Raw genomic sequence first — 13,691 nt, forward strand, 5'->3', positions numbered from 1 at the left:
CAAAAAGCAAATATTTATAAATTAACATAATAGTTATTATTAAAACTATAGTTCCAAGTTGGCTAGGGGCAGATCTCAATTTGTGAGGCTATAAATAACCTCATTTGCTCTTATTATTTATACGGGTTGGCTACTGGAGTGAGGGGGCCAAAGTTTCTTACTAAGTTAACTGAGTCAGATAGCCTTAATCTAGTCAAGTCAAGTCACTGAAATCTAACTTATTGATGCAGTATAACTTTTTAATGATTCTAGGAACAAATATACATCTTCTGGGACCCTGAGGACAGTGCCATTATTCCTCAGAAAAATCAAATGAATAGTTATTCCTAGGTATATTCAACCCTGGCATTTAATAATTACACCTTTCTAAGAGGCTGGCCATATCTGAGAGATATATGGTAGTATTTCATCATGTGCATTTAATTTATAAGACCACAAAAAAGATTTTTATTTTAAAACATAAGCCTGGGTAAGATTCTGTGATTGTGCCACAAAGAACCTGATCCATGCATGCATCTGCGGATGATCACAAAGAGAACCAGATTCTGAGCACACAGGATTTAACACAAGTGACAGCCAAACTTCATCAACTCAGCCATCAAGAGAAATTATAATGAAACCAACCTGGAATAAACCTAATCATTAACAACTGTGGAGTTACATATGCTTCTATTGGGGTAGAGTAGACAGACGAGCATTTCTTGGCCAAAATGAACCATGGTTTAAAGGATGAAGCTTTTTTGGTTTAATTTTCCAGAATTTTTATCACAAAGGAAAGCTTTTTTCTCAGGGTTTACATGTAGGCTGATGAGGAGCTCTGAGTTTCTTGGTAGTTAAGAGGGTCTGTTATCTGACTTGCATCATAATATGAGTCTATCTACAATTAGATACAGAAAATCAGAAAATAACCACTAGCACAATCTATCAAAAGCCATCATATGAACCAACATACATACTGTCAATATAATATACACCAACATACTATGGCAGATACAATTTTAACCTATGGAAACTGCTAAATACTTAAAAAGATATGTACTCTTAAAATTAACTACTATGAAAGAGCCTAGTAACTGACTACTACTGTTGAGTAGGATACTGACCCTCTGAAAAAGTCCTGTTTGCTGAGCTTTTCTGACTGCACCAGCTGATACAGTAACTGGCCCATGTGATCCCGGGTGATCTGGCTCCTTTCCAGGGTGGACTCCACTCCCGTCCTCACGAACACATGTTGCAGGCCCTGGGCGTTCAGCTCTTCCACACACTGCATGGCTTCCTGTTCAAACAGCAAATAAAAGCTTACTCCAAAATAAATAAGCTTACTCGAATTGCCAGAGTGTGTTAAAATAAGTTTAAAAACATTTACTTATGACAAAATTGGTAGAAAAGAGCAAGATAGTTTCATATATATAAATAGCTAAAAATTAATATAGCTCAGTAAAATGCAGGATAATATGGGCAATACTATTCGGCATATTTAAAAATAAAAGTGCATCTTTGTAAGGCTAATGTGTTTAGGTTAACATCTTCTTAAAGATCACTCAAAAGACCAGAGCCAAAAATGTCCTTTATTACACAACATGGATCTATATTATGATCACTCAGAAACTTGAAATGGTATATTATCAAATAATATTTAAACAGAAATTCGTGTCATGATTCAAAGGCCTTAATTCTGAGATAACTGAGGTAATTCTGTCTCAGTATGAAAATCTTCAAAGAAAAATGTCTTCCTTTTATAGTAAGGTTGACATGGTTAGCTGAAGTACTAAAAATCTTTTAGGAAGATCTTGGGATATGGGGCTTGTAGACTGGTTCTTACCACGGGATGATCTGGCTAGGTCAGTATCTCTGTTCTGGACAATAAAAGCCTGGCAGCAGGGTCACTCAATCACCAATCACCTCCCTGCCCTCAGCTACCTCAACGTGTGTGAGTTCAAAATCCTGTGATTCAACATCTGATGAGAGCAGTTCTTGTGAGGGGGAAGATGCATGTGAGAAGGGCAGTCTCCTGACAGAAGCCGCGAGTAAGGCAGGTCTAGGCATTTTCACCACTGTTTATCTCCCCTCTGTTAAGTTATTTAATACCTCCTCCCGTGTCAACTTTTTATCTAAAATATTTTCAAAATATAGAGAAATTAAAGAGTAATAAAAGGTACACCGACATACCTTTACTGCAATTTAATCAATTGCTGGTTTTCTTATATATGTATCTAAGAAATTCAACATTCACACAGTAACATCAACTAAGTATCTGATATATAGTACATACTGGAATTTCCACAACTGTCCCCAAATGTCCAATATAGCTTTTTCATTGTTCTAGGATCCAACTGAAAACCCAACGTCACACGTCATGATGTCTCTCTACCTTTGTTTTTGGCCATGTTGCCCATCCTCCAGGATCTTAGTTCTCCAGCTAGGGATCAAACCCAGGGTCCTAGCAGTGAAAGCACCAAGTTCCAAACACTGAACCGTCACAGAATTCTCTCTTTAGATTCTTCTCTCCTTTGTGTTTTCATGACACTGGCACTTTTTTTTTTTATACATATGATTATTGATGGCATTTATTTATTTATTTTTATTATTTTTTTAATTTTATTTTTAAACTGTACATAATTGTATTAGTTTTGCCAACTATCAAAATGAATCCACCACAGGTATACATGTGTTCCCCATCCTGAACCCTCCTCCCTCCCCATACCATCCCTCTGGGTCGTCCCAGTGCACTAGTCCCAAGCATCCAGTATCGTGCATAGAACATGGACTGGCAACTCGTTTCATACATGATATTTTACATGTTTCAATGCCATTCTCCCAAATCTTCCCACCCTCTCCCTTTCCCACAGAGTCCATAAGACTGTTCTATACATCAGTGTCTCTTTTGCTGTCTCGTACACAGGGTTATTGTTACCATCTTTCTAAATTCCATATATATGCGTTAGTATACACTGTATTGGTGTTTTTCTTTCTGGCTTACTTTTAAGACAACTGTCACATAAGACTGTTTCTTACATACACTTTACCCAATCAGTCTGTCTGTTTCCAGCCCCATCTGTATCTCATGCACATTCATCGAATGCTAAGTTACCACCCCTCCTTCTAGCTTCCAGAATGGTGCTGCTTTCTACAGCTTATGTTTTTTATCCTTGTGGGGTTTTACCTCATTTTAAGCCTATCATCATCATTATAAAGCCTTTTCAGGAGAGAGTAAAAATGAAAGCAAATACTCAATGCTCAATATTATACCTGAAGTGATTGTCTCCCAATGAGAATTTAGTCATTGCATCTGCATACTGGGCCAACTAACTATATCATGGAACTACTAATGCGAAGTTTCTAAGTTCACAGCAGTTCATAATCTTACCCTTCTCCCTAGTTTCTAATGTTTTGTTTCTTGTTTTTGACCTCTAACCTGAAATGATACCTCCTAGAATCCCTGTGACTGGTTATCATACCATCTAATCTTACTTCTTTGCACTGAAACACTTTCTTTTTGTAGAAGCTGCTTATTTAGTTATTACCTATTTTTAGGACAGCTTTGTCTGTATCACCCACTAGAACATAAGCTTGGTAAAAGACCCATAAAAACAGATTATGCTATTCAGTACATATACTACAATATTTACAGGAAGTATTCCTTAAAATGGGCTTCCCTGGTAGCTCAGCTGATAAAGAACTCGTCTGCAATGCAGGAAACTCCTGTTTGATCCCTGGTTTGGGAAGATCCCCTGGAGAAGGGATATGCTACCCACTCCAGTATTCTTGGGCTTCCCTGGTGGCTCAGACAGTAAAGAATCTGCCTGCAACGTGGGAGACCTGGGTTCAATCCCTGGGTTGGGAAGATCCTCTGGAGGAGGGCACAGCAACTCACTCCAGTATTCTTGCCTGGAGAATCCCCATGGACAAAGGAGCCTGGTGGGCTAGAGTCCATGGCGCAACAAGTTGGACACAACTGAGCAAATAACACACACGCATGCATTCCTTAATGTGGGTGACACACTTCAGGTGCTCAACATATACATCTCACAGAGGCTAAAAACACAAGGTGTGGAGTCAGACAAATATGTTTGAACCCTGGTTCTGCTACTTACTTGCTATTGTGTGAGTTCAGGAATGTTACTTAATCTCTCAGCTTTGACTTCCTATCACAAGGTTACTGTGAGGACTGCATATAATATATATAAGTACTTGGCATATTGCTAAACACAAAACAAGGGCTCAATAAATACTCATTTGTATTATTGTTAACTATAGCACCTATTAAAATGTTTGGGAAAAATCTTCCTTAGAATGAGCTCTGCAATAAGCCTTTAGCATGACACACCAATACCCAAAAGGTAGGAAGAAAAAGTATAGCTTCTGTTCTGAAGCTGGAAGCTTGGATTTGAATCCTGAGTCTGCCATTTATCTGACAGTGGAAACAGTGTCAGACTTTATTTTTTGGGGCTCCAAAATCACTGCAGATGGTGACTGCAGCCATGAAATTAAAAGACGCTTACTCCTTGGAAGGAAAGTTATGACCAACCTAGATAGCATATTGAAAAGCAGAGACATTACTTTGCCAACAAAGGTCCGTCTAGTCAGGGCTATCGTTTTCCCAGTGGTTATGTATGGATGTGAGAGTTGGATTGTGAAGAAAGCTGAGCGCCGAAGAATTGATGCTTTTGAACTGTGGTGCTGGAGAAGACTCTTGAAAGTCCCTTGGACTGCAAAGAGATCCAACCAGTCCATTCTAAAGGAGATCAGCCCTGGGTGTTCTTTGGAAGGACTGATGCTAAAGCTGAAACTCCAGTACTTTGGCCACTTCATGCGAAGAGTTGACTCACTGGAAAAGACTCTGATTCTGGGAGGGATTGGGGGCAGGAGGAAAAGGGGACGATAGAGGATGAGATGGCTGGATGGCATCACCGACTCGATGCACATGAGTTTGAGTGAACTCTGGGAGTTGGTGATGGATACGGAGGCCTGGCGTGCTGTGATTCATGGGGTCACAAAGAGTCGGACACGACTGAGCGACTGAACTGAACTGAACTGAACTGAGAGCAAGTTACGTTACACCTTTGCACCTCAGCTTTCTTTTCTATTTTTCAATTTTATTTTACTTTTATTTTAATTAGAAGATAATTACTTTACAAAATTGTGATGGCTTCTGCCATACATCAATATGAATCAACAATAGGTATACATATGCCCCCTTCCTCTTGCACCTCTAGCTGTGCTAGGGGCTTCCCTGGTGGCTCAGACAGTTAAAAAAACAAAAAACAAAAAACTGTGCTGCCAATTTATAAGAATACTATTTATTTTCCAGGATTCTAACAAATCACAATATATGAAGTCTGTTCTTTGGATTATTCCAGTTAGTGTTCTTATTTTTGCTGCATTTTCAAGAGTACTTTCTGAAAAGTACTCTAACTTGCTCATGAGTAAAACCTTCCTATTTCTAAATTTTGGACAATTTCGGTAAGCTTTTAGCAAAGCAAAAGTAGTTAATGTATCTGACAAATAATTTTAACAGATAAGCCTTTGATGACCCCAGATCCCTAAACCAGGTCCCATTATATGATCTCTCCTAAGATCCTACAGGTCTCCTAGCATTTATTTTAACCACAATTGAACACTTTGTGGACTTTATCTGTTCATGATCTGTCTCTAACTTAAGACTACAAGGCTCATGAAGTCAGGCAGTGTGTGTATCTTACTCACTGCTACCTTAAAATGAAGATCAGGAGAAGATTAAGGTTAAAGAAGGGCAAACTGAAAGCTACATCTTGAAATGTTTCACTTAGGCTGTCTGACCCCAACACATTACGCTCTTGTGCCTCAGTTTTACTTATGAAGTAAAGAAAAAGTAATGTCAGCTGTACTTTAAAGTTCCTATGAGAATGTTGATGAAAAGACAGGTAATATAAGGAGCCAGGAATTCCTCATGATACTGTGTTGTTTTTGTTCATTAATGTCAAAGTAAATTTGGTTATCCTGCAGTGGGGAGGGACTGATACCGGCTCTCCCTCCCTGCCAGTTGATCCTGTGAACCACAGTATCCATATAAAAGAGCGCACTGGGCAGAAGCGTATCAGTTGTGCAAACTGAACCGAGCAGGGCTGGGATCACTCGCTCGAGGTCTCATCAGTTCACAATAACTGATCTAGACCAAAACCAAGTCACACTGTCTCCAGTGAAGTTCCGCTGTCTCCTATCACAGGCCTTTCTGTGCTGTTGCTTCCTTTTTAAAAATTGTTGTTTACCTTAAAATCATTAATGTGTAGAAACTCATCAATGATAGATTTGGACTTCCTCTCCATCTCTTCCTCTGACAACGCAGGCTTGTCAGAGGCTGATGTTACTGGAATTTCCGGTTTTGTCACTAGTGAGGATAAAATAGTGAGAAAGGAAAAATGACAAAAATTATCATTAAAATGGTAGAATTATGGTTGATAATATACATGTTCTGTTACTTTTTTTTTTAAGTAAAGGCATTAAAACAGATACAAATGTGACAAAGCAAGCCACCTAAAAGTAGAATACAGAAACACGATTTTAGAATACACACATACTAAATAACTTCATAGTCCACAACAGCTACAAGGGATTGAGATGTTGATAAATTTTTATAATTAGCATTTTTTGTTCCTTTTTTAAAAAAATCAAGGTATAGTTGATTTACAGAATTATCTACAGTATTATATCAGCTTCAAGTACACAACACGGTGAAGGAATGTTTCCCTAGAGTATGCTGCATTTCCTTCCTGTATTTTGATTGCTCTCCACTGCTTCGATGACGGAGGGCACGCGAGGCCCGCTAAGTCGCACAGGCATGCACAGAGCTACAGCCACGCTGGCTTCTGCAGTTGCTTGAGTACGCCATGGCTCCACCGACGAATACTCTGTTCACGGTGCTCCTCCTACATGGAATGCTGTCTCTCTCTGCCCCTCGCCTGTCCCTCCCTGCAAACCTGTTTTAACTCCTCTTTCCTTCAGACCCGAGGAAAGCCTTCTCTAACATTCCCCTGTGTCTGGTAAGTAAGTACTCTCTTATAACTAGGTTTCTTTCATAGCGTTTTTCTCATTTTGTACTTCTATACTGTCATGGTCCGTGTGAGGGTTGGAAAAGAATTTCCAGACATGAGGCAGGAGAGGAGCATAAAGTTCATTACAGCGGGAGACGCTCTAGAACAGCAGGCCAGCTCAAGGAAGACCTGACCTTGAACAGTGGTCCTTAGTCCACTTTCATACCCAGGGAACAAGGAGTGGGCTAGGGGTCTTGTGGGTCATTTGCTGATTGGATGCGGCACGTATCCTGGGTGGGGGAAGAGTAAGGCAGGTAACTTCTCCCTACGGGGCAGGAGGGGAGACAGGCGACACTGCTCAGGAGGACCTGAAATCCGTTAGGAGCCACACCACGGGGGAGGGAAGGACACCAGGGTCTGGTTTTGCCGTTCCTGCATTCCGAGACCGTCCTCGGTTTCATCTCTCTTTCAATCCTTGGGTTACCACGTGTATCATCTTTCATGGGGTTATTTGATAAACTTCTCTTTGACCCAGGAGACAGAAGACCAAGAGCAGGGACTGGTGCCCAGGTGCACGTGGCAAATGAACAAATGACCCAGACAGTTAAGCGTGCGGAGGGCAGCTGTGCCACAGCGTCCACTACACACCAGACGCTTCTCATACCCTATCTTGTTAGGCTCCCAAACCACCCAGCATGCAGAAGAAAGCCACACGTCCTTAAAACTGAAAGATCTGAAGTCCTCATCAGTCGGGAAAAGACATTTCAATTTTCCTGTGAAATCCATTTAGAAACTACAGTTAAGAGACATAATTTAAATAGTGAAACAAAATTGAAAGCTAGGAAAATGTTATAAAACAACCATATTACTTCAGGATTAAGATTTAAAAACTTTTTCATCACTGTCATTATCATCATTAAGACATCTAATACCTTTTTGCAAGCTTTGTGTTTACCAGGTAATGTTCAAAGTATTTACATGTATTATCACTTTTAACCTTCACAATAACTACAGAATTAGTACACTTGTTATCCCCATGTAAGAGATGAGGAAACTGAAAATCAGATCGGTTAAACACGAGGCAGTTTTTAGAGCACTACCTGAGTTGGTCGTCTAAGCACATACATGCTCAACATGTACAAAACCCACAGAGGTTCCAAGATGAAGGTAATAAAAGACCATCTGATACTTTCTCTCTGGTTTGCCCTGTGGTGGCCCAACAGTTTCAGGATTTTCATACATGTGAGGGGCTGTACACAGGATACCTTGGAGAAGGGAGGCTACCCACTCCAGTATTCTGGCCTAGAGAATTCCATGGACTGTACACGGGGCTGCAAACGGTCAGACAGGACTGAGTAGCTTTCACTTTTACCATTCACAAAGGACACACACTCTAATGCACACGGGGGTGCAACTGAGGGACGTTGGAGGAAGTTCGTATCGCTCAAGATACAGCAAAAGGCCCTTATCTGCATCGCTTTTAATAGTGAAGGGGAAAATTTACACACTGCTGAACAATGGATACCTGGGGAACGAGAACCGTGAGATTAGGAAGATATCCTCTAACTTTTAGAGCACTGGCTTGTGTGCTGTTAACATGTATTGATTCTGAAAATCTACTCAGGCACAAAGTCTCCTTGTCTTTTTCTCCTCCCAAATTGAAGGCCCCAGTCTTCACCTGTGTCTGTTCATACAGAACCCCTCACCTGGCTCCCTGGTCCTGCTTCGCTCCGCCTCAGCGCTGCTCCTCTCCACGTCCATGCCTCCTGTGAGCTGCTTCACGGTCTCCAGCATCTCCCTCCGCTGCTCCTCCTGAGACTGATTGTCTAACAGGTCTTTACTGCTGCCACCCCTCATGAAAGTGTTTGGCCGAGCTGCTGCAGGCTGGAGGGGCTTGTCATTCTTCTCCCTGCCCGTGCTTCCTCGACTTCAAAGACAAAACAACACTTCTCAAAATAAAGACCACCTCCATTCCCTCTGTATTCAAATTATAAAACAACACCAAGACTTTCTAAGTATGCAGGAGAACTTTTCACAGACAACTTTAGATGTATGAGGCACCAATTACACGCCAAAGTATAATTATTTACATAAACAAGTAAAATCAGTGCTTTAACGAGATTAAGATGTGTTTTAGCTTTTCCTTAAATGTAAAAGGGATACCACTTGAAAATTTTAAATGCCAATGGCAATTCCTTGTCTAAATTTTAAAATATCTTTTAAGAAGAAAGACTGATGAGTGTATGAGCTAAGTGAATGAAAGGGAAACAGAGTACCAAAATAATATGGTTTTACTGTCTTACAAACTTTACAATGATATTTATTCAGAAATTTCAAATACATGGAAAATATCTGAGGACCAAGTCGTGGAAAGTTTTTGAATAGCCCAAATCACACACTACTTTCATTTTAGGAGAGAATCTTCCTGTCTTCCTACTCCTCTCTCAGACAATTCTAACCAGTGCGGCAAACAGGTCCTCAGCCCAAGAGAGATCAGCAACGGTGAATTTAAAATGAGAAAAGGAAGACCTACAGGAAAGACAACGGGTCTAATCACTATGCAGGAACAGGCACAGTCCTCAAAAAGCACAGCCATCAGGGGACATTTATAGCAGGGAAAAGAGAGTACACCATGAGAAATGCTGGGCTGGAAAAAGCACAAGCTGGACTCAAGATTGCCAGGAGAAATATCAATAACTTCAGATATGCAGATGACACCACCCTTATGGCAGAAAGTGAAGAAAAACTAAAGAGCCTCTTGATGAAAGTGAAAGAGGAGAGTGAAAAAGTTGGCTTAAAGCTCAACATTCAGAAAACGAAGATCATGGCATCCTGTCCCATCACTTCATGGGAAATAGATGGGGAAACAGTGGAAACAGTCAGACTTTATTTTTTTGGGCTCCAAAATCACTGCAGATGGTGACTGCAGCCATGAAATTAAAAGACGCTTACTCCTTGGAAGGAAAGTTATGACCAACCTAGATAGCATATTGAAAAGCAGAGACATTACTTTGCCAACAAAGGTCTGTCTAGTCAAGGCTATCATTTTCCCAGTGGTCATGTATGGATGTGAGAGTTGGACTGTGAAGAAGGCTGAGCGCCGAAGAATTGATGCTTTTGAACTGTGGTGTCGGAGAAGACTCTTGAGAGTCCCCTGGACTGCAAGGAGATCCAACCAGTCCATTCTGAAGGAGATCAGCCCTGGGATTTCTTTGGAAGGAATGATGCTAAAGCTGAAACTCCAGTACTTTGGCCACCTGGTACGAAGAGCTGACTCATTGGAAAAGACTCTGATGCTGGGAGGGATTGGGGGCAGGAGGAAAAGGGGACGACAGAGGATGTGATGGCTGGATGGCATCGCTGACTCGATGGACGTGAGTCTGAGTGAACTCTGGGAGCTGGTGATGGACAGGGAGGCCTGGTGTGCTGCGGTTCATGGAGTCGCAGAGTCGGACACGACTGAGCAACTGCACTGAACTGAACTGAAAGAGTCACAAACACCTCAGGAGCACAACTGATGCTCAATGACAATCTAGGTTACTGTTTAAAAGTTCACCTGTGCTATATTTTGTTTCAGAAGCCAAAGGAATAGTAATATAGCTTAGGAAACCCACCTAGTCACATTAATTTATAATAATAAAAAGCAAAAGTTTGCGAGGTTAAAGAAACTCAGTTCCAAAAGCACCTACATCAAAACATTTTATTCTGTCACTATACTACAGGTTCTCACCCACTCTGTGTAAACTAGCCAACGAACACCTGACTGTACGAATCCTACAAAAATCAAAGTAGAAAGATAGCAGAATACAGAGTAGTGAAAAATAAAAGGCAACCTCAAATATAACTGCAAGAACAGTGTGACAGAGGAATCCACAGGTGGGCGGTCAGGCCCTTTCACTCAGCTTGAGGGTTGCAGCCTGAGGGTGCTAGTTTCTCTGGAGCGCCTGCAGCCTCGCCTTGCGGAGCCCTGACACAAGCTCCCGGGGCTCGTTGGCTGGGCCTGGCTTTCTGAGTGGAGCAAGCTATTGGATATCCCTTCCACCTTATCTGAACTCCATAACTTCCTTATCTTGGAGGAAATCAACTTTAGTGATGAAATGAATCTACCCATAGGGATTATCATCACAGAGAGAGCGAGAGAGCGTGTGTTGTGTTGGACAGCCAGCCAGCCTGACAAGCAGGTCAATCTTTATTAATGTGCAGACTGCTTACCTAGTTAAGGTCCGCCGGGAATCAAACTCTAGAGGTGTGGATGACGCAGACCCTGAAGGTGCTGGAGGTTGCAAAGCAGAGAATCTGTTTAAACTGGAAGCACTTGATCTTAAGGCATCTATAGATATTAAGGAGTGAGAAAGAAATATAAATCACATGACTAAAATGCAGCTTCTAACTGATCTGCCTTCGTGGGGAAGGGCCCGTGGCCAGGCATTTCTAACGAGCCTAACCAGCTGACGCCAATCTCCTGGTCCATAGACCATACTCTTAGAAGCACTGTGTTAGAAAGACTTTGTATGTAAAAAAGAATTTATAAATATTTATTCATTACAACTATCTGCTCCTTTAAAAATATAACTAAATTATCCTAAGTAGGGCCTAGGAATGGTAAATAGGGGAAGAAAGAAGGCAAGCGAAACCAAAAGAAAATATTTAACTTAAAAAATGCTGTGATGTCATTTATGTAAAAGTATGGATGTGAGTTTAAGTGAACAATTTAATTTAAAAGAAAAAAGGTCAAAATTATGTAATAGAAGGGAAATATGGGAAGGTTGTTAACAATGAAGTTTAATTGTTATGATCCAAGTATGTGAGTCCTAAAGTCAAGTCTCTCAAAATCTACTTCTGACATAGATTTTGAAAACTATTTTAATCGAATTGTTTTTTCTTTCGCAACACCCTAAAGTTAAATGCTTCTGGGTAATAATATTACTTTACTCAGTAATATGAGTTTCCATTTTAATTTGGAGTCCCAGTAACTTTTCTAATTATATTGAATTTGTAAAAAGCAACAAAACAACAAAGGAATCAAACAGATTAAAGTTTTAAATAGTTTTTGAATTAAAAAAAAAAAAACTTGTTTTAAATATTCAAAATACCTAAGGATCCACACTGAGGAGGAAACCCTCAATTATGTTAAGAGCGGGACACCAATAAATCTGGGCGTGATTAGTTTATAGATCTTGCACTAAAACGTACGCTTGTGAAACGACTGCAGCACGCCAGCTTCCGGAGGAAGGACACTCCTCACTTACCGGCCTCGCTCGCCTTCGCTCCACCACTGCTGCCCTTTCCCCAGCTGCCCAGCTGCGCTTTAGGTACCAGCTGAATTTTCTCATCAATTGTGGGCTGCAACGTAAGGGATCACAAGTCAACAGTAGGAACGATTCTAGAAGAATAGTTTATCTTCTCTTTTTTCTCCCCAGTGCAATAAAATCAATTTCAGCAACAAAATTTTGCTTGGAATGCCCATATACAAAACATAAGTTGGAGCTGTTCCCATTAAACTGGGATTCCTCTGGCCCTGGAAGAACTCTTTGGAATCCAGTGTCCACAAAATACAACTACTGGCCTGGAGAATACATTCAGATCCTTGAAGATGGTATGCTAATCTGCTAAGCAGTTTCTAATGATTTCCCTTTTACAATGCCAAGGGATTTTAAAATGGAAAAAAAAAAGAAAGAGGAATATACAAATATTACAAAATTAACTCATTAATCTTTTCAAGTGACTGTTAGGAAACAGGTCAAAAGACCCAAAGATTTCACATTTTAGCAAAGCCTAAAATAGGTTGGGGCAGGGAAGGAGAGGTGAGACAGGCGCATGGTTCAGTAAAGGGGAACAAGAGAAAAGAAAAGAACATGTTAGACGGGGAGTTAGGGTGCCTGATACCTCTCAGATTTAACTCTCCCAGCACAACTTCAGTACAAATGCATGGAGTACCTCATAGAATGCATACCACAACACAAACACTGTGAGGCAGATCCTAGCAAAGGCACTGCTATGCTCTGACACTGCAGCTTGCTATATGTAGTTAATAGTTAATAGTGAATCTCCTTAATGGTTTTGAGCTTTTAATATTTATATAGAGTACCAACAGTATAACTGTCTGAATACACACATTTCTTTTAATTTATATATTTTTTAAAATATTAAGGAAATAATGTTGTAGAATGTTCCTTTTTACAGTGCCCATGCACAGAAACGATATTTAAAACACAAATGATTTTAGTTAAAACTGTCTCTTGCTGGAAATGGAAGTGGATGGGAATCAAGTTGTATTCAGCGATGGAATTCCTTCTTTGGGACATAAACAACTGAAAGAATGTACCAAGTCTTAGAAAACAGGATCCTGGCTGATACATCAAGAGAAATCCAGAGAGGGAATGCTCCATCCTGAAGCAATGCTTTGACAAAACTGTAAGGATGCAAACGACACAGCTCATCTTCTTCTATTTGATATCTTCATTGTGAGCTTTAGACTGTCTTTAGTATCCTCCTGGCAGGCTGCCAATTTCAGATCTATGGAAAGCGTATTACAAGTAAGGATCAAACCACACTTGCAAGTGGTTTGCAAAACCCAGTGGGCTTGGAAGTTTCCACTTTTACAAAATGTAATTCCACTTTCTCTATGTTCTCCAAGGTTCTCTTCACTCTACATATAGTGATCAACTTCTACTGCTGAAA

The 13,691-nt window shown here is 40.5% G+C and overlaps 1 protein-coding gene across 13 annotated transcripts in view; it reads right to left on the reverse strand.

The window, feature by feature from the left end:
- Window positions 1-13,691, reverse strand: part of EIF4G3 (eukaryotic translation initiation factor 4 gamma 3) — a 353,762-nt gene that overhangs the window by 26,108 nt on the left and 313,963 nt on the right. For 12 of the 13 annotated variants that reach the window (XM_070382560.1, XM_070382520.1, XM_070382510.1 and 9 more), the window contains 5 exons: window positions 12,260-12,353; window positions 11,223-11,340; window positions 8,717-8,937; window positions 6,249-6,367; window positions 1,104-1,276 (listed from right to left, as the gene is read on the reverse strand). In XM_070382560.1, the coding sequence (XP_070238661.1) occupies window positions 1,104-1,276; window positions 6,249-6,367; window positions 8,717-8,937; window positions 11,223-11,340; window positions 12,260-12,353 (725 nt within the window). The remainder of the gene's footprint in view (window positions 1-1,103; window positions 1,277-6,248; window positions 6,368-8,716; window positions 8,938-11,222; window positions 11,341-12,259; window positions 12,354-13,691) is intronic. The other variant, XM_070382529.1, reaches the window with a different exon arrangement.

The sequence above is a fragment of the Bos mutus genome, chromosome 2 (genome assembly GCF_027580195.1).
Source record: "Bos mutus isolate GX-2022 chromosome 2, NWIPB_WYAK_1.1, whole genome shotgun sequence".
Taxonomy (NCBI): domain Eukaryota; kingdom Metazoa; phylum Chordata; class Mammalia; order Artiodactyla; family Bovidae; genus Bos; species Bos mutus.